This window comes from Pristiophorus japonicus, chromosome 1 (genome assembly GCF_044704955.1).
Source record: "Pristiophorus japonicus isolate sPriJap1 chromosome 1, sPriJap1.hap1, whole genome shotgun sequence".
In the NCBI taxonomy this organism is placed as follows: domain Eukaryota; kingdom Metazoa; phylum Chordata; class Chondrichthyes; family Pristiophoridae; genus Pristiophorus; species Pristiophorus japonicus.
Genome location: NC_091977.1, coordinates 126,175,880 through 126,195,936, shown reverse-complemented (window position 1 = coordinate 126,195,936; position 20,057 = coordinate 126,175,880). Strand labels below are relative to the sequence as shown.

Sequence of the window (20,057 nt, the reverse complement as noted above, 5' to 3'; positions counted from 1 at the left end):
TGTAGCCCCGAGGACCCTGGGCGCCGTGCAGGAAGAAGTTAAATGACCTCACACGAGTGGTCATGGTTAGCAAATTCATCTTCAAAGGCCATATTCCACCATCTGCCCCACTAGCCTCACACACTGCTCAATACACCACACCCTCATCACTCACCTACCAACAATCTCTACCAAACATGACTCATACCTCACATTCATAGCTTCATCTCATCCTTACACATTTACCATTGCTGTAAGCCTCACACCCACATCTCACAGCTTGCACACACTGTTAGCTATTCAACCATGACAAGCATATTACCCAAGCACATTGCACCGCATTCACTGGCACACTTCCAAGACATTGATGATGAAGACACCACACCGTCACTCGATTTCACACTCCTATGACGAAAGGGCAGGGAATGGGACTAGCTGAAGTGCTCTTACAGAGAACTTGCTCAATGGGCTGAATGGCCTCCTTCTGTGCTGTAACCATTCTATGATTCTGCTATTCTATGATTCCTTGCCACCAGCTCAGATACTGACACTTTGCATACTTTAGAGGATAGGTTAGAGGCGGGATCTGCACGTGGTGAACACCAGGCATGGGGAAGGGATAGCTCAGGTGCCAGCTCCCCGGAGGTTGAGGCCACACTTGAGTTCTACTGCAGAGGACTCAGATGAGGTCTTTGATGCGGCAGCATAAAGAAGAAGGCTGATGGGAACGTACAATGACATGCTTGGTGCATTGGCAGGCCTGCCAGAAAGCCTACGTGCAATGTCAAGAAGCATGGAGTGCAGCACCAAACTTGCACAGGACTTTGCGCTGAGCTTGGAGCCATGATTTGTAGCATGGAAGTGATGGGCAATTCCATTAGCGCGCTTGTTGACCCAACCGTCGTGCAGTGTCTGATGGCTGATATCGCAGCTTTCATTGCAGCACAAGCAGAAGCTACCCAACATTTGAGTGCTGCAGTGGAAGCTCAGACTGCTCTCCTGCAGGCTCAGCTTGCTGCCACACAAGCTCAGACTGCTGCCATCGTGGATGCTTTTACCAGTGTGGAAAAGGGCTTGCAGGGTGTCACAGCAATCCAGCAATCTGTCCTCGAGCAGATTACTAGGATTGCTGATGCGCTGCCCCATGTGAGTGGTAGTGGCTCTGTAGAGCATGACCATCCTGTCCTCTCTCAGGATTACAGCATCCGTCTTCCCATTGCTGCCACTCAGTCTGTGCCCTTGCTGTTGACTGTCAGCCAGCCAGCCCAGACTGCTGTCACCCATGTCAAGGTGGTGCAGTCTAAAGTGGGGTCTTCTAGGCCCAGAGCTGCTCGAGGTCATCCTGCAAGGCAATTTGCAGTCACCCTCACTGAAAGTCAGCAGCCTTGCTGCAGCCATTGGTTGCCTCCTCCCTTCCTCCTCCTCCTCCTCCCCTTCCTCCTCCTCTCTCTGCAAGCAGTTTGTCATGTATGTAACCTCTATGTAACAACACTGCAATACTGTATATACTTAAGCAATACACACCTTGACCACAGGGGGTGAACTTGTGGGAGACACTCCTTACCTGGTCATCCAGGTATATAAAGGGAGGTCCCACGCAGGGTCATCACTTCTTGGTCCTGTGAATAAAGGTTCAGGTCATAGAGTGACCTTGTCCATAGAATGTGCCTCGTGTGGGTGTTTTGTGCCATTGAGACTAAGGACTTTACATTGGCGGCGAGAAACGGGAATCAACGACCCACGAGAATGGCCACCGGTAGCACAGAGAAACGGTACTGAGTTGGTGAGGACTGAGATGATTTCATTGAGAGGCTCCAGCAGAGCTTTGCACCGAAAGATTGGCTGGGAGATGCAGCCGTCAACAAGCGAAGGGCACATCTGCTGACCAGTTGCGGACCTGAGCTCATGAAGGACCTGCTAGCACTTGAAAAGCCGGCGAAGAAAACCTTTGAAGAGCTCAGCAAACTAATTGGTGAGCACCTCAAATACAGCGAGCAGCATAACCATGGCCCCTCACAGATTCTATACCCACCGACGTCGTGAAAGACAGAGCATACCAGGCTTCGTTGCAGACCTCCGGTGTTTGGCCAGCTTCTGTAAGTTCACAGATGCCTGCAGGGGGGAGATGTTAAGGGATTTCTTTATTAAGGGCATCGGTCATGCGGGGATTTTCCAAAAGTTAATTGAGACCAAGGACTTGACTTTGGAAGCGGCGGCGTTGATGGCTCAGACTTTCATGGCGGGGGAGGAGGAAACCAAAATAATATATGCGCGCAATTCTGCCTCCAACATGGCGGGGGATCAGGGAGTCAATATCATAAACACGACTCAGAGCCCCGTAGGCAGGCAGGGGCAGTTCGACGCACCCCAGGCAGCAATAGACCCAGAGCAGGTTTTCAACAGAGACAATGGTAGGCTGAACGGACATTTACGCCATCACAGTGGACACTGCGGTCCGGGATAGGGCCATTGACACCCACTAACAGGGTACTCAAGGGCAGTCAAAGGGACAATCAGTGAGGAATGCTGGGTCATAGCTCCTTTGTTCACAACAATGGGAATCTCAGCTCATGCTGGAGGTGTGGGGGCAAACACTCTGCCAGGACTTGCAGGTTTCAACAATTCGTCTGCAGAAATTGCAACCTCAGTGGCCATTTAGCTCGAATGTGCAGGAAGCCTGTAACCAGGCTAATTTACGATGCGGATGGACCAGAAGAGGGGTCTGTGATGCAGGATGACTCTTGGGGCAAATCAATGGATGCTGAAGTTCAGTGGGTTCATGTGGCAAACATTCACAGCTCATACACCAAAACGCCACCAATGATGATGAAGATTTTATTAAATGGCATCCCTGTACGCATGGAGCTGGACACGGGGGCCAGCCAGTCACTCATGAGCGTTCAACAATGCGAAAAGCTATGGCCACACAAAGCCAGCAGACCCAAACTAGAACGCATTGAGACACAACTACGGACGTATACCAAAGAAATCATTTCAGTACTCGGCAGTACAATGTTGGCGGTCACACACAATGGATCAGTGAACCGGCTGCCGCTCTGGATTGTCCCGGGCAATGGTCCCGCACTGTTGGGAAGGAGCTGGTTAGCTGAGATGAACTGGAAATAGGGGGATGTGCACGCAATGTCATTTGTGGAGCGAAGTTCGTGCTCACAAGTCCTACAACAATTTGAGTCACTATTCCAACCTGGCATCGGGACGTTCAAAGGTACCAAAGTAGTGATACGCATCACCCCGGATGCCAGACCAGTGCACCACAAAGCCAGAGCGGTGCAGTATGTAATGCGGGAGAAATATTGAGAGCGAATTGGACTGTTTGCTGAGAGAGGGCATCATCTCGCCCATTGAATTCAGCGACTGGGCGAGCCCCATCATTCCCGTCCTAAAAGCGGATGGTTCTGTCAGGATCTGTGGCGACTACAAAGCCACGATCAATCTGGTGTCCCTACAAGATCAATACACGCTCCCGAGAGCGGAGGATCTTTTTGCCACGCTGGCAGGCGGCAAGCTGTTTATCAAGTTAGAAACATAGACATAGAAAAATAGAAAATAGGTGTAGGAGTAGGCCATTCGACTCTTCGAGCCTGCACCGCCATTCAATGAGTTCATGGCTGAACATGCAACTTCAGTACCCTATTCCTGCTTTCTCGCCATACCCCTTGGTTCCCCCTAGTAGTAAGGACTACATCTAACTCCTTTTTGAATATATTTAGTGAATTGGCCTCAACAACTTCCTGTGATAGAGAATTCCACAGGTTCACCACTCTCTGGGTAAAGAAGTTTCTCCTCATCTCGGTCCTAAATGGCTTACCCCTTATCCTTAGACTGTGTCCCCTGGTTCTGGACTTACCCAACATTGGGAACATTCTTCCTGCATCTAACCTGTCTAAACCCGACAGAATTTTACACGTTTCTATGAAATCCCCTCTCATTCTTCTGAACTCCAGTGAGTACAAGCCCAGTTGATCCAGTCTTTCTTGATATGTCAGTCCCGCCATCCCGGGAACCTCACATTTATCCACATTATACTTCATCTGCCATACATTTGCCCACTCACCTAACCTATCCAAGTCACTCTGCAGCCTCATAGCATCCTCCTCGCAGCTCACACTGCCACCCAACTTCGTGTCATTCGCAAATTTGGAGATACTACATTTAATCCCCTCGTCTAAATCATTAATGTACAATGTAAACAGTTGGGGCCCCAGCACAGAACCTTGCGGTACCCCACTAGTCACTGCCTGCCATTCTGAAAAGTACTCATTTACTCCTACTCTTTGCTTCCTGTCTGCCAACCAGTTCTCAATCCATGTCAGCACACTACCCCCCAATCCCATGTGCTTTAACTTTGCACATTAATCTTTTGTGTGGGATCTTGTCGAAGGCCTTCTGAAAGTCCAAATACACCACATCAACTGGTTCTCCCTTGTCCACTCTCCTGGAAACATCCTCAAAAAATTCCAGAAGATTTGTCAAGCATGATTTCCCTTTCACAAATCCATGCTGACTTGGACCTATCATGTCACCTCTTTCCAAATGCGCTGCTATGACATCCTTAATAAGTGATTCAATCATTTTACCCACTACCGATGTCAGGCTGACTGGTCTAAAATTCCCTGTTTTCTCTCTCCCTCCATTTTTAAAAAGTGGGGTTACATTGGCTACCCTCCACTCCATGGGAACTGATCCAGAGTCTATGGAATATTGGAAAATGACTGTCAATGCATCCGCTATTTCCAAGGCCACCTCCTTAAGTACTCTGGGATGCAGACCATCAGGCCCTGGGGATTTATTGGCCTTCAATCCCATCAATTTCCCCAACACAATTTCCCGACTAATAAGGATTTCCCTCAGTTCCTCCTTCTTACTAGACCCTCTGACCCCTTTTATATCTGGAAGGTTGTTTGTGTCCTCCTTAGTGAATACCGAACCAAAGTACTTGTTCAATTGGTCTGCCATTTTCTTGTTACCCGTTATGACTTCCCCTTATTCTGACTGCAGGGGACGTATGTTTGTCTTTACTAACCTTTTTCTCTTTACATATCTATAGAAGCTTTTGCAGTCCATCTTAATGTTCCCTGCAAGCTTCCTCTCGTACTCTATTTTCCCTGCCCTAATCAAACCTTTTGTTGTCCTCCTGCTGATTTCTAAATTTCTCCCATTCCCCGGGTTCGCTGCTATTTCTGACCAATTTGTATGTCACCTCCTTGGCTTTAATACTATCCCTGATTTCCCTTGATAGCCACGGTTGAGCCACCTTCCCTTTTTTATTTTTACGCCAGACAGGGATGTACAATTGTTGTAGTTCATCCATGCGGTCTCTAAATGTCTGCCATTGCCCATCCACAGTCAATCCCTTAAGTATCATTCGCCAATCTAGCCTAGCCAATTGACGCCTCATACCTTCAAAGTTACCCTTCTTTAAGTTCTGGACCATAGTCTCTGAATTAACTGTTTCATTCTCCATCCTAATATAGAATTCCACCATATTATGGTCACTCTTCCCCAAGGGGCCTTGCACAACGAGAGTGCTTATTAATCCTCTCTCATTACACAACATCCAGTCTAAGATGGCCTCCTCCCTAGTTGGTTCCTTGACACATTGGTCTCGAAAACCATCCCTTATGCACTCCAGGAAATCCTCCTCCACCGTATTGCTTCCAGTTTGGTTAGCCCAATCTATATGCATATTAAAGTCACCCATGATAACTGCTGCACCTTTATTGCATGCACCCCTAATTTCCTGTTTGATGCCCTCCCCAGCATCACTTCTACTGTTTGGAGGTCTGTACACAATTCCCACCAACGTTTTTTGCCCTTTGGTGTTCTGCAGCTCTACCCATATAGATTCCACATCATCCAAGCTAATGTCCTTCCTAACTATTGCATTAATCTCCTCTTTAACCAGCAATGCTACCCCACCTCCTTTTTCTTTTATTCTATCCTTTCTGAATGTTGAATACCCCTGGATGTTGAGTTCCCAGCCCTGATCATCCTGGAGCCACGTCTCCGTAATCCCAATCACATCATATTTGTTAACATCTATTTGCACAGTTTTAATTCATCCACCTTGTTACGGATACTCCTTGCATTAAGACACAAAGCCTTCAGGCTTGTTTTTTTAACACCCTTTGTCCTTTTAAAATTATGATATAGTGTGGCCCTTTTTGTTTCTTGCCTTTGTTTGCTTGGCCTTCACTTCAGCCTACATGACCCAGGAACTGGCCGATGAATCTAAACTACTGACCACCATCACTACATACAAGGGACTGTTCATTTACAACAGGTGTCCGTTTGGCATTCGATCAGTGGCCGCGATTTTTCAAAGAAACATGGAAAGCCTGCTCAAATTCATTCCTGGAAAAATCGTATTTAGGACGACATCCTCATCATGGGTCGTGACACCGAGGAACATCTCCACAACATGGAGGAGGTGCTACGCCGACTGGACCGGGTAGGCCTGCGACTCAAGAAGTTTAAATGTGTGTTTTTGGCTCCTGAGGTTGAGTTCCTGGGCAGGAGGGTTGCTGCAGATAGGATTCGGCCCACCGAATCCAAAACAGAGGCGATTCGACGAGCGCCTAGGCCCTGCAACACATCGGAGTTGCGTTCATTTCTGGGACTCTTGAACTATTTCGGGAACTTTCTATCGAACTTAAGCATGTTGTTGGAGCCTGTGCTGCTGCTGCTGCATAAGGGCTGTGATTGGTTTTGGTGGGACTGTCAAGAACGGGCTTTCAATCGGGCGTGGAACCTACTTTGTTCAAATAAGTTATCGACCCTGTATGACCCCTGTAAGAAATTGGTTCTGACATGTGATGCATCGTCCTATGGGGTCGGGTGCATGTTGCAGCAGAGTAATGCTGAGGGCCAACTATAACCTTTGGCTTATGCTTCCAGGCCACGCTCTCAAGCAGAACAGGGATATGGGATGGTTGAGAAGGAGGCACTCGTGTGTGTCTACGGTGTAAAAAAAATGCATCAGTACCTTTTTGGCAGGAGGTTCGAATTAGAAATGGACCACAAGCCGTTAACATCCCTGTTGTCAGACAGCAAGGCTGTCAATGCCAACGCGTCAGCCCGTATACAGCGATGGGCTCTCACGCTGGCTGCTTATGACTACTCCATCTGGCACTGGCCGGGCACTGAAAATTGCACTGACGCACTCAGCAGGTTTCCACTGGCCACCACTGAGGGGGCAGCGGAAGAAAGCGCTGAGATGGTCATGACTGTCGATGCCTTTGACAGTGCAGGCTCCCCCATCACAGCCCGCCAGATCAAAATCTGGACAAACAGAGATCCCCTCCCATCTCTGATTAAGAAATGTGTCCTGACTAGGGATTGGGCGCCCGCACACGGAGCATGCCCTGAGGAGGTCAGACCATTTCACAGGCGGATGGATGAGCTCTCCATCCAAGCTGACTGCCTACAATGGGGCAGCCGGGTAGTCATGCCCCAGACGGGCAGGGAGGCATTCAGCAGGGAACTCCACAGTGAGCATCCTGGCATCATTCTGATGAAGGCCATTGCCCGGTCACATGTTTGGTGGCCGGGTATTGATTCAGACCTGGAACACTGTGTTCGCAGGTGCATGACGTGTGCCCAGCTGGGTAATGCCCCCAGGGAGGCCCCGCTCAGCCCATGGCCCTAGCCCACCAGGCCATGGTCATGTATTCATGTAGACTACGCGGGCCCGTTCATGGGAAAAATGTTTCTCATTGTGGTAGATGCGTACTCGAAATGGATCAAGTGCTTCATTTTGAATTCGTGCACGACATCCACCACAGTGGAGGGTCTACGTGCGGACTTTGCAACCCACGGCTTGCTGGACATCCTTGTTAGCGATAATGGCCCATGTTTCACAAGCTACGAATTCCGGGAGTTCATGTCAGGCAATGGCATCAACCATGTCAGGACAGCACTGTTCAAGCCGGCCTCCAATGGCCAGGCGGAACGTGCGGTCCAAATCATTAAACAAGGCATGCTCAGAATTCAAGGACCCTTCCTTCAATGCCGCCTATCGCGCCTCCTGCTGGCCTATAGGCCCTGACCGCACTCGCTCACGGGGGTCCCGCCCGCTGAGCTACTTATGAAACGAACACTCAAAACTCGGTTGTCCCTCAAACACCCAGTCCTGACTGACATAGTTGAGGGCAAGTGCCAGTCCCAAAATGAGTACCATGACCGAAACTCAATGGGGAGATGTATACAAATAAATGACCCCGTATTTGTCCTCAATCACACTGTGGGGCCCAAATGGCTTGAGGGTACTGTAATAGACAAAGAGGGGAACAGGGTCATCGTGGTAAAACTCAACAATGGACAGATATGCCGTAAGCATCTGGAGCAAGTTTAAAAAAAGATTCAGCATGGACACTAAGGAACCCGAGGAAGGTCATGAGATGGTGCTCACACCACCGCCAGTGAACAAGCAACAAGAACATTCAGCAGCATGCACAGTCCTGGCGGTCAGCCCGGACAGGCCGGAATCACCATAGGTGACAGACACGCACGCCAAGGCTCAACAACCAGAGCCCCAACTGCGGCGTTCCACGAGGGAGCGTAGACCACCTGAAAGACTTAACCTATGATCCCAATAAGACATTGGGGTGGAGGTGATGTCATGTATGTAACCTCTATGTAACACCAATGCAATACTGTGTATACTTAAGCAATGCACACCTTGACCAAAGGGCTGAACTTGTGGGAGACACTCCTTACCTGGTCATCCAGGTATATAAAGGTGGTCCCACGCAGGGTCATCACTTCTTGGTCCTGTGAACAAAGGTTCAGGTCATAGAGTGACCTTGTCCATAGAATGTGCCTCGTGTGGGTTTTGTGCCATTGAGACTAAGGACTTTACACAGCTTGTCCTCTTGTTTGCTGCCTCTGCTCTATCTCCCTCTCATGCTGCAGGCCAAGGGGGAATGGTAACTATAGCACCCATGACTGAAAGTAAGTGGTCTGACCAAAACCCATGGGAGCTGAAATTCCAGCCCACCAGAAAGCTGGCGCACTTGCCGATTTTTAAGTGATTTTACCGCCGTCTCGGAAGAGGTTGACTCTTGATCGATATTCAGGTCTTTTTTTTAAGTGGCCAGGAGGTCAGTCATAAAGGGGGTGGAAATGTGGTGGTAAGTGCTGGGGAGGGGCGGAAGTGGAAGTGGAAGTCCCCGTCACTTTCACTCAGCAGCGGAGCGGTGGTGATGTCATAGCATGTCTGCGTCACCACGTCTCTCCCCTCCTTTAAAGGGGAGAGAATCGTCAATTATTTAGGATCGGCCACTGGGAGTGTTTTGGCCAGGCCCAAGGGGGTGCCTGTTGGCGGCCCGACGGAACCAGGGGGCACAATAGTCCGGCCGACATGGAAGACGGCCGTCAAAAAAAATAAAAAGGCGGTGGCATTGGGCCCTTGCCTTTAATGGCCGCTGTGCAGCCAGGGCTGACAGAGGGAATTAAAGGTGAACCAACAGAAAAAGCTGTCGGGGGCACTGCTCAGCGGGCATTAGATTTTTCGGCCTGAATTTCGACGGAGGTAGGGGTTCCTCCGGTGCGCGCAGTGATGACGCACTTACGGCCGCTCGACAGCGGCGGGGTGGAAGTGGAGACTGCCAGAAAAGCCCCCTGCTGAATTTGGCTGGCAGTAGCCATTTGACCAAGAATCGGAAGCCATTAGTTTCCGCCGCCTGGCCGCCACATTCCGGCGGTAACGGGCCTTATCGGGACACTGAATTTTGGCCCCATGAAGTCAGAACCAAGCCCTCCTCCACTTGCAGCACCACTCCCAGCCACCTCACCAACTTTAAACAACTCTGGAAAGCACCAAACACAAACTTACACAGAGCCAGTAGAATCAATCAGCAACTAACCTGAGAGTGGTTGCTGATCCCTTTAAATATCACTGGTGGGGGGTCCTTACGGTGGCTGAACGTTTGTTCAGCTGTGCAAGGTTAGGACAGGGCGTTAGCTCCAGCGTTGTTGATGAAAATGGTAGCGTTGGCGTTATAATTTGCCTACTCTACACACCAAAATGGCGTCCGTTAAGGCCCGGTTAAGGCGCGTGTGGCATGGACGAAATTTTCAACACAAAACAGGCGCTACAGAGACAAATTTCTAGCCCTTCGTGTCCCTGATCACTATCCCAAAATTCCTGCTGCAAGTTCCCATTTTTGGAGTGAGGATAGTGTTAGTCTCACCTGTGATGTCCCCTGTGATTGAACTACCCGATGACATTGCTAAGGCTCATAGATATTGGACTGATTTGGACAAGATATCAGAGGGCAAGCAACAATCATAGCCTTGCAAGTCTTTAGCAGAGGAGGAGAGGTGAAAATTAGCAGAAAGAATGAAGATTAAAAAATGCCATGAGGCGAGAATCATAGATAAGACCATTTCAGTCCATACATACATACTTGGGGATAATTGTTTTTAAAAAAAGCCCTGCAGTGTCAGTGGTTTTGAATCAGATCACCAACATAGCTTTATGACATGAATATGAAAAACGTACGGGTAGATTTTATAAATTTGTGGTTCCAGTATTAATTTTAATGAATAATAAAATCCCATGGAGTAATTTGAATGTCTGAATTTCTGATATGCACTCCTGACATGTACAGCTTTTTGTTTAGATTGTGCATTATGGAATCTACCTGATATTCTTTTGAAATGCAAACTCTTACTGTCAGATTAAAGAAATCAACAATGATGCAAATGTTACTCTTTTACAGTTTGGCTATCTATTATCTTCAGACAACCTCAGAATCATATAAGGCTGCAAACTTGGAATTAAAGAAGAAACTACAAAATGTAGGTATTCACCTAAACAAAGGAATATTTGTTTTATAGAAATGTCCTAAATACCTAAATGTTGTAAAAAGAAATACGTATACGTTTATCAGTGTGTTGTAGTTGTCTATTGTCACTATAATTTATCATCAGAATGGTTAGGCAGAGGTAGACTGAAAGCAGACATTTTTTGTTTTGCTCCTTTTATTAGGTTCCACTTCAATTATACTACTGGATGCATTGCAACATTTTTATTTGTAACAAGATTCCTCTGCCTCGAGCTCATTTTTCAGTTAAGACAGGGCAATGTGAATAGAAACTGGATAGTGCAGTGGACTAGCACAATGTCCTTTCACCTCAAAGACATTGACGACGAGGCAGCCAAGCTAGCACTCAGAGGTACTTTTCTGAAGTAGATTATTATGACAGAGCAGAGTGAATTGACCAAGGAGTGATACGCCCGGAATATCTTTGGGATTCTGTAGTGTTTAGTTGTAAATTTGATAAGAGTCCACGGGACCTCACTTGAAAAAGAAAGAGATCGGTTAATGCTGGGTCTCTGATGATTTCAGGAGTTCCCGGTTGTAATATATGCACCTGTGAGTATGCTCAGGTTGTACAGATGTTGCATTGTGAGTGGCTTAGCCAGTCACGTGATGTTCACTAAACTCAATAAAACCCCAGTCAGTTGCGTCTAGTTCATCCACGATGAGCTGTGCAGTTGTGAGCCTAGTGGATGATCTGGTAATGTGTACTGTGATTGTTCAACCTTTGCTAATAAACCAACTAGTCCTTATTAGCAATGTGTTGCTATGAATTCTTAAGCAAAGAACCTATGAAGCAAGTACATTAGACCGGTTGGCCTTGTAAAGCATGGAACCTCTGCCTTCCCCTTACAAGGCCCATGACGCCTGGGGAGTGGAGCCAGGGTGGAATCTTGTTATACCTGGAGTTTCCGCTTCCCCGGCTCAAAAAGGAGGACTGTAGGATTTGGATAATAGGCTTTCTCCTATCCATTCCTAATTATATTCTATAATGTTGTATATATTGCTTGTTTATTGTTCATTTCAAAAAAATCCTAATATTTTAAACTTAAAATGAGGTCTGATGTGATACTCCACCGCTTTCAAAGATTGGAGAGATCCTGTGGAAGCATAAGTTAAATTTCAATAGCTGGGGCCAAAGTTGCCCTCTGCCCCAAACGGGGCGCACTTACCGATTTAATTGTTGATGTACCACCCCAATCGATGGGGCGGTGATTAGTGCGATTTTGCCTTCTTTTCCAATTTCAGAGTGTTGAGAGGTGTTTGAGGCGGCGGGGCGGAAGTGGGTCAGGAGCGGGGCAGAAGGCGGGTGGTGTCGTGAGCGCCGCGCTGAGCATGTCAGCGCCAGCGGATGTGCCACGTTGCACTGATGCGTCACAACTTCCCTCCCCTTTAGCCGCTGTGAGCTCTGCAGCCATTTTAGTGGCGTCCATTGGGCCACCAGGAAGGGCTTCGGCCGGGCCAGCAGTCCGGCACCCACGAGAGGGAGCCGGGCTGCCTGTTGGCGGCCCGGCCGAACCCGTGGCCACCATTGTTGAGCCAACTTCAGAGCCGGCTGACAATTAAAATAAAATGGCGTCTGCGGCGGTGCACCCTCCCCTTTAAGGACGGACGCGCCGTCCACCCACTGGCAACTTCCCACCGGGAAAAGCTGTTGGTCCACCGAGCGGCGGCCGCTGCCATGGGGCAATTTTCCTCGCGGGGGGAAAGGAGTGAGGGGTGGGTACATGGGCAGGGCAGTCACCTTCTCCGCCTGAAAAATGTCTCGATTGTTAGCTCATTCTGCCCCAACTATGCGGAAACTCCTCTCTGCCCTGTTACCGCCTCTTTGAGTTAATAACAGCTCTTAAAAGAAGGGGCAATTTCTGCCCCGGGATCTACTGTTCAATATCTAAAGCACATTACTGAGCTTACCTAGATCTGAAGGTTCGCCTACACATTCGAAGTTATGGTGAATTGGGACTCATCCCTGAGAGTGAGCAAAGATATCAAAGTGAAATCATCTAAAGTAAGAAGGGTAGAAAAGTATGGGAATACTTTTAATGGGAATTCAAGCCACAATGTTTATTCCCAATCTGCCTCCAATGAGTGATTTTCAAACATATTAATGAACATGTAGAAGTACTGATAATTGTTAGGATTTCACCCTACTGAAAATTTTGGGAGAGAAATTCGGATACTTTGCACCTCCCGTTCTAATGGGGCATAAACGACTTTGCGACCAGGCGCGGTGCCACTAATGATACACGCTAAATTTGGCGGGAGTTTAGCCACAGCGATAACATGTAGCGCCCTGCTCTGCTGCGCCGGCGATGCTGATGTCATGACCATGCGCAGTTCCCCGTTAGTGCCCCAGACCCTAAATTGGGTATCGCCTCCTGAAGCTGCGCCGGGCGATGACAGCAACAGCTTCAGGGGACGTGCACTGCGTGGCCAGCCGCCAGCGGGGTGAAAGTTAAAGGGAAGGTGTGCTGCTGTTCATTAAAAGAAATGTCCGATTCCCTTGGGCGCACCGTTGGCGCTTTGGATGCAGGATCCGTGCCGTGATCGGTCAGCAACTGTGCTTGAGTGCCGGGCTGTTGGCAAGGCACCCCTGCTCCCCGGTGTTCCAGGTAGGACCCTTTCTTTCCTGCAGTGTATGTAGCTTGGGCCCTTCCTTTTAATTCCTGTGCAGCAGCGATACGTGGCCCAGTGCGTAGTGTTGCTGACTAGTGCGCCCCGCTCCCGAGGCATCCGCTCCGCTACTGCCCCAGAAAGGAAGTGGAGTGCTAGATTTAATGCTCCACTTCCTTTCAGGGGCGGTAACCCCAATTTTTCGCGAGAAGCAAGACTTCTGCGCCTCAAAGGGGCAGTACCGAATTTTTAACCCTTTGGGTTTACCTTAACTATTTTAGCAGATTCACCAGTGCTGGCCACTCCTGTAAGTGGTCCTTGTGTCTTACATTCAGGAATGTGCCTTTAGCACCCAATATAAAATCATAAGCTATCATTGTTATGTATTGTCCATGTACATTAAATGTATAGTTACAATGGTGTGCGACAAGGGGCACTGTGGTGGGAAACCCGAAAGTACCTGCGAGACAGAGTATAAAAGGCTGCCCACCACACCTGAAGGGCACTCTGGAGTTACACAATAAAGGACCAAGGTCACAGCAGTTACTACAACACCAGACTGTGTGGAGTCAGTGATTTGATTGCTACATACATCACAAATTGGCAACGAGGACACGGACGAGCTCTTCACGCAACTATGGCTACTTTGGGCATGCTAAAGGATTTCATAGAGGGTAATGACTGGGATGCCTTTACGGAAAGGCTCAAGTACTATTTTATAGCAAACGACCTGACAGGGGACATGAACGCACTGATAGAGAAGCGTAAGGCGATATTGCTGTCCAGTTGTGGCGAGGAGGTTTACCGTCTCGTCAGGGATTTGCTGGCATCTGCGAGAGCCAAGGACAAGTCATATGAGGAGCTGATTGAACTCATTCATAACCAACTGAAACCGAAGGAGAGCATCCTCATGGCCCGGCACAAATTCTACCACCACTGCAGACCTGAGGACCAGGATGTCACAAAATATGCTGCGGACCACAGGAGACTTGTGGTGCCGTGCGATTTTGGCACACACCTTGACAAGGCATTGAGAGATGTCTTTGTTATGGAGATTGGCCATGAGGGTCTCCTTCACAAGCTGCTATCTACTGAACCTACAGTCAGCCTGCAGCAAGCCATCACCATCAGCCGGCCATTTATGACCTCAACTTGCAGCACCAAGCAGATGATCCACACGATCTCGAACCCGGCAGGTACTATTCACAGGATAGCGCCCGTCACGGACAAAACTGCAGAACGTGGCTCTGCCCAGGGCAGAGAGCACGGACCTCAGGGTCCTGGAACTCAGAGTCCGCCGAGGGGGGCTAATCGAGTAGCACCATGCTGGCGCTGCGGAGGAAGCCATGGGACTCACCGGTGCAGGTTTGCGGAGTACACGTGCAATACCTGCCACACGAAAGGCCACCTTCACGTTGTGCAAAAGAAACACGACTTACCGTGTGGCTGAGGAGATGGTAGATGATCTGCTATTCAGCGAGGAGCAGTGCGGTTTGGCTCGCCGGGCATCCTAACCTCAGGTAGAAGAAGATGATGCGTTTGGACTGTATACATGTACCAACGATTCGGCCCCAGTGATTATGGAAGTCAAGGTTAACAGAGTCCCAGTGAGTATGGAAGTGGACACGGGGTCGGGTCAGTCGCTGATGAGTCAGGAAACTTTTGATAAACTGTTGATCAACCCAGCTGCACGACCCAAGCTGGTCCCGGTCACGGCGAAGCTGCGCACCTACACCAAGGAACTGATACCTGTTCTTAGCAGAGCGGATGTGCAGATATCTCACGGGGGCGAGACGCACGGTTTACCTTTATGGATCATTGCAGGCAATGGACCGCGCTACTCGGCAGGAGATGGATAGGGAAGGTCCGTGGGAGCTGGGAAGACTTCATTCCTCCACAGACCGCTGTCCCCCGTGTTCACAGGCAGAGCAGGCCTCCACCTTCGGATTGGATGGCAGCGAAGGAAGTGTGTGTGGGGTTGGGCAGATCAGCGGCGGCCGTAGACTCTCCCCTGCAAAGTCTGAGAGTGGGAAAGAGGCACCGCAACCAGCAGCAGTGCCGACCGAGCTGGAGAAGAGAGAGGGAGAGCAGGCAGCAGCTCGGTGGATTTCTGGCAGCGATGGACCTCCTCAGAGCCACGGTGCCGGGTCTGTAGCGATGAGGCTTCTTCACTCCGCCCGTGGCCGGAGCGCTCTTCCGGGCTGCTTTGGTCGCCAGCTGTTTGCGGAGAGAGAGAGGGAGAGCAGGCAGCAGCATGGCGAGTTCTTGGCAGCAGAGTTCTGCAGAGAGAAGCAGACTGGCATCAGCAGAGCACCTCAAATGCCCAGTAGAAACCTCGTGGGAAAATCAAAATGGCGTCTTAAAAGGGAAATGTACCCGGGAGTCTTAAAGGGGCCTTACACCATTGGCGGTCCCCACAAAGAGACTTTTGTAAGGGCAAGAGTGAGTCAAGGTGATTACTGTGATTTGTATGATGACGTGATTTATGACAAGAGTTAATATTTTGATGCTAAAATGATTACTGTGATTAAAATGTTTGAGATGATTGGTGAAAAGAGTTAATATCACAAAGCACAGTTAAAAGGGTTAATGGATCTGTGACTAACATGACTAATGGATTAATACGATTTCTGATTTTATGTGATTTATACAATTGTTCAGCGGCTGCAGACAAGCCGCAAAAGGCAACTATTTTCTGAGAACAGAGGCAACGCACCAGTTGCCATACCCTGTCTCAGCGCAGCCCATTACCTCGGGCAAAAAGGGGCAGTATGCTACCACCATACCTCACCCAGTGGAGTTGAGATTTAATAACTGTTCAGTGTACCTGCAACCTTTTGATATAACTCTTCAATGCATACTAATGTACTGTCCATGTGTACCTGCTTTCTACTGGAGATTATGTTTGTGTACTTGTACCACCCATGTAAGGACTGCAAATACCACATGCTTGCACCAGATCGCAAACATAATCTCTACATGGGGGGGAAGAGGGAAGTGGATGGTCATGGACTCACACACACAAATCAACCAGGACGAACAAGGCCGAGGTTACCGGCAATTTGCTTTTGGAACTGGTGTGGGGAGTGAGATGTTATGTATTGGCCATGTACATTAAATGTATAGTTACAATGGTGCACCACAAGGGGCACTGTGGTAGGAGACCCGAAAGTACCTGTGAGACAGAGTATAAAAGGCTGCCCACCACACCTGAAGGGCACTCTGCAGTTACACAATAAAGGACCAAGGTCACAGCAGTTACTTCAACACCATACTGTGTGGAGTCAGTGATTTGAGTGCTACATATATCACAACCATAACCTGAGGTGGGGAACATAATGATGGCACCCCCTTATGAATGGAACTTGAAATCGTGCCCTTCATGCATGCCCTGATGTGCACTTCTCCAGTCTTACAGTGGGTGGACTGAAAACACTTTAGTGAGACCTGATATGAATCTTTAAGCTGATTTATTTTACAGACAGCAAGTGAACATATGGAATGAAAGTTGTAATCAAAACTCACTTACTTGACTTAACTTTAAACTCTTCCTCGTGAATAATAATTTAAAAAATCAATAAACTGCATCAAATTATCCCGTGTTAGTGGGATAACTTAACTTATTCTGGTTGGCTTTCTAGTACAGGTTGGGTTCCACACTATAGGAAGGAAGTTGAGGCTTTAGAGAGGGTACAATGTAGATTGATTGGGATGCTGCTTGCTATGCAAACATAGGAACATAAGAAATAGGAGCATGCATAGGCCATTCGGCCCCTCGAGTCTGCTCCGCCATTCAATAAGATCATGGCTGATCTTCTACCTCAACTCCACTTTCCTGCACTATCGGTGTATCCCTTGATTCCCTTAATATCCAAAATTCTATTGATCTCTGTCTTGAATATACTCAACGACTGAACCTCCACAGCCCTCCGGTGTAGAGAATTCCAAGGATTCACCATCCTCTTTGTGACAAAATTTCTCATTTCAGTCCTACATGGCCAACCCCTTTGTCTGAGACTGTGACCCATAGTTCTAGGCTCCCCAGTAGAGGAAACAGCCTCCCTGCATCTGCCCTGTCAAGCCCTGTAAGAATTTTGTATGTTTCAATGAGATCACCTCTCATTCTTCTAAACTCTGGAGAATATAGGCCTCGTCTACTCAATTTCTCCTCAGACAATTCCCTCATCCCAGGAATCAGTCTGGTGAACCTTTGTTGCACTACCTCTATGGCAAGTATATCCTTCCTCAGGTAAGGAAACCAAAACTGTATACAATACTCCAGGTATGGTCTCACCAGGGCCTATATAATTGCAGTAAGACATCTTGGGGCCGAGAGTCAGGGTCTGTATAAGGCCCGTTACCGGCGTTTTGCGGCGGCCATGCAGTGGAATCAAGTGGCCACCGCATTGCAGTCCATTGGCCGACTAGACCCAAATTCACCTCGGGGATTTTTCGGCCTGTCCCCACTTCCACCCTGCTGCTGCTGACAGCTGCAAGCACGTCATCAAAGCGCACACCGCCGCTATCCCACACCTACATTGCAATCCGCCCCAAATTTACTTTAACAAATCCATGAGCCGCTGCACAGTGCCCCCGACAGCTTGTTCTGTGTGTGTGTGCGGCATGGCAGCGCGGCGGTCCTTCAAGGGGAGGGTGCACTGCCGCAGCCGCCTTGTTTTTATTTTTGCCGGTCGACTTCCCGATTGGCCGGCCAATTCTTGTCCCGGGTTTGGCCGGGCCGCCGACAGGAAGCCTGGCACCCGGGACCCCTCTTGGGTGCCAGGCTACTTGTCCGGCCGAAACCCTCCCTGGTAGCCCAGTGAACCGATGTTTGTGAATGCTGAACGTTCTCCTCTTTAAATGAAGGGGAGAGCGTGGTGACGCACATGCATCGTGACATCATCTCTGCTCCACCACTGAGTGACAGCGGCGGAGACTCGGTCCCACCCCAACTTCTGCCCCTCACCAAGACTTACCGCCGCACTTGGACCCCCTTTGTGACCGACTTCCGGTTCGACGCGAAAAAAAGTTTAAAGTTGAGAAAATCACTTGGAAGGCCACCTCATTGCACCGGGTGGTAAAAAAAGGTGAAAAATCGTGGGTGCACCAGCTTTCTGTCAAGCCTGAATTTGGTCTTATACTCAAATCCTCTTGTAATAAAGATTAACATACATTTGCATTCTTAATTGCTTGCTGTACCTGCATGAGGAAATATAAATACAAGAAAAACTTGAAAAATTGAGTCTTTTTTCATTGCAGCAACTCAGATTACAGGACAGTATGATAGAAGTTTTCAAAATTATGTAAGGTCAGGATAGATAGAAGCAGAATGTTTTCAGTAGTTGAGGAGTCAAGAGAAAAGTGACCTAGATACAAGATTCAATTTAAGACAGGAAGAGAAACTTCTTTACCAGAGAGTTATGAGTCTATGGAATTCACTTCCTGGGTAAAGGTTGAGGCAGAAACTATTAAAGATTAGATTGGATAAATGGATAAAGGAATATGGGAACAGGGCAGGTAAATGTGAATAGAACTATTTGCTGTTGTGGAGGGTGAACATTGATATGAGCTAAATGCCCTGTTTCCATGTTGCAACGTCTATGTATTTTTTCCCTGTGTTTCCAGGAAGTGGAAGGGCTCTCCCTCTGACTTCTTCCTCATTCTGGGATTCAGCAGTAGTCCTATCAACCAAACTGGTTACTTCATTCTCCAGAATATATTCTCAGTGGATAATTATCTGTTACTCCAAGAATAATATCTCAAGTGGATGGCCTATTGGTAGCCCTTGGTTGTTGTGGAAAACAGTAAGGATAGTTGGCTCACTAAAACATCAATTCCTTCTTCATTTCAGCAGCTGTAAGAAGGATTTTGAATCTGTATGAGCTCTTAATTTTAAAACACAGCAGTTAAAATCTAATCCATTCCTAACTCCTTTCTGGAGAAAAATGGTCTAAAGATCTTCAAACATAACACCCCCCTTATAATATTTATGGCTATGTGAATTTAATAGAATTTACTTCCTCTTTATTACTTTACTACATTTTTTAAAACATATTAAAAAGAAAACAAATTTGTTTTTGTTGGAATTATTGACAGCAAAGTGACGAAAATAAAAAGAGGAACAAAAAGAACGCCGCAGCTGCAGCAGATCAAATGGAACAACTGCAAAATACCATGCAGAAAGGTATGGAAAATGAATCCAAGTGAACAATAAAAGGTTGCCAAATGTTGCTCTGTGTGCTGTAGTTTTGCACAGGCATATACTTGTCTCCCTCAGTTATGTACAGAAAAAGAAAATCGATTTTTGGCCCTGTAAATCATGGAATCATATAATCTTACAGCAGAGAAGGAGGCCATTCAGCCCATCATGCCTGTTTTGGCTCTTTGAAAGAACTATGCAGTTAGTCCAACTATTGCGTTTGTCCCATAGCCCTGCAAGTATTACCTTTTCAAGTATTTATTGAAGTTACTATTCAATTTGCTTCCACCACTCTTTCAGACAGTGCATTTCAGATCATAACAACTCGCTGTGTAAAATACATTCTCCTCATCTCCGCTCTAGTTCTTTTTCCAATTATTTTAAATAGTTCTTTGATTGCTTCCCACTGTTTGTCTGTA

At 47.9% G+C, this 20,057-nt stretch overlaps 1 protein-coding gene across 1 annotated transcript in view; it reads left to right on the top strand.

Moving 5' to 3' along the window:
• Positions 1–19,646, top strand: part of tmc1 (transmembrane channel-like 1) — a 166,792-nt gene extending 147,146 nt beyond the window's left edge. Inside the window, exons 20-21 of the mRNA XM_070871036.1 lie at positions 10,725–10,803; positions 19,536–19,646. Of these exons, the coding sequence (XP_070727137.1) occupies positions 10,725–10,803; positions 19,536–19,646 (190 nt within the window). The remainder of the gene's footprint in view (positions 1–10,724; positions 10,804–19,535) is intronic.
• The last annotated feature ends 411 nt before the right edge of the window (positions 19,647–20,057 follow it).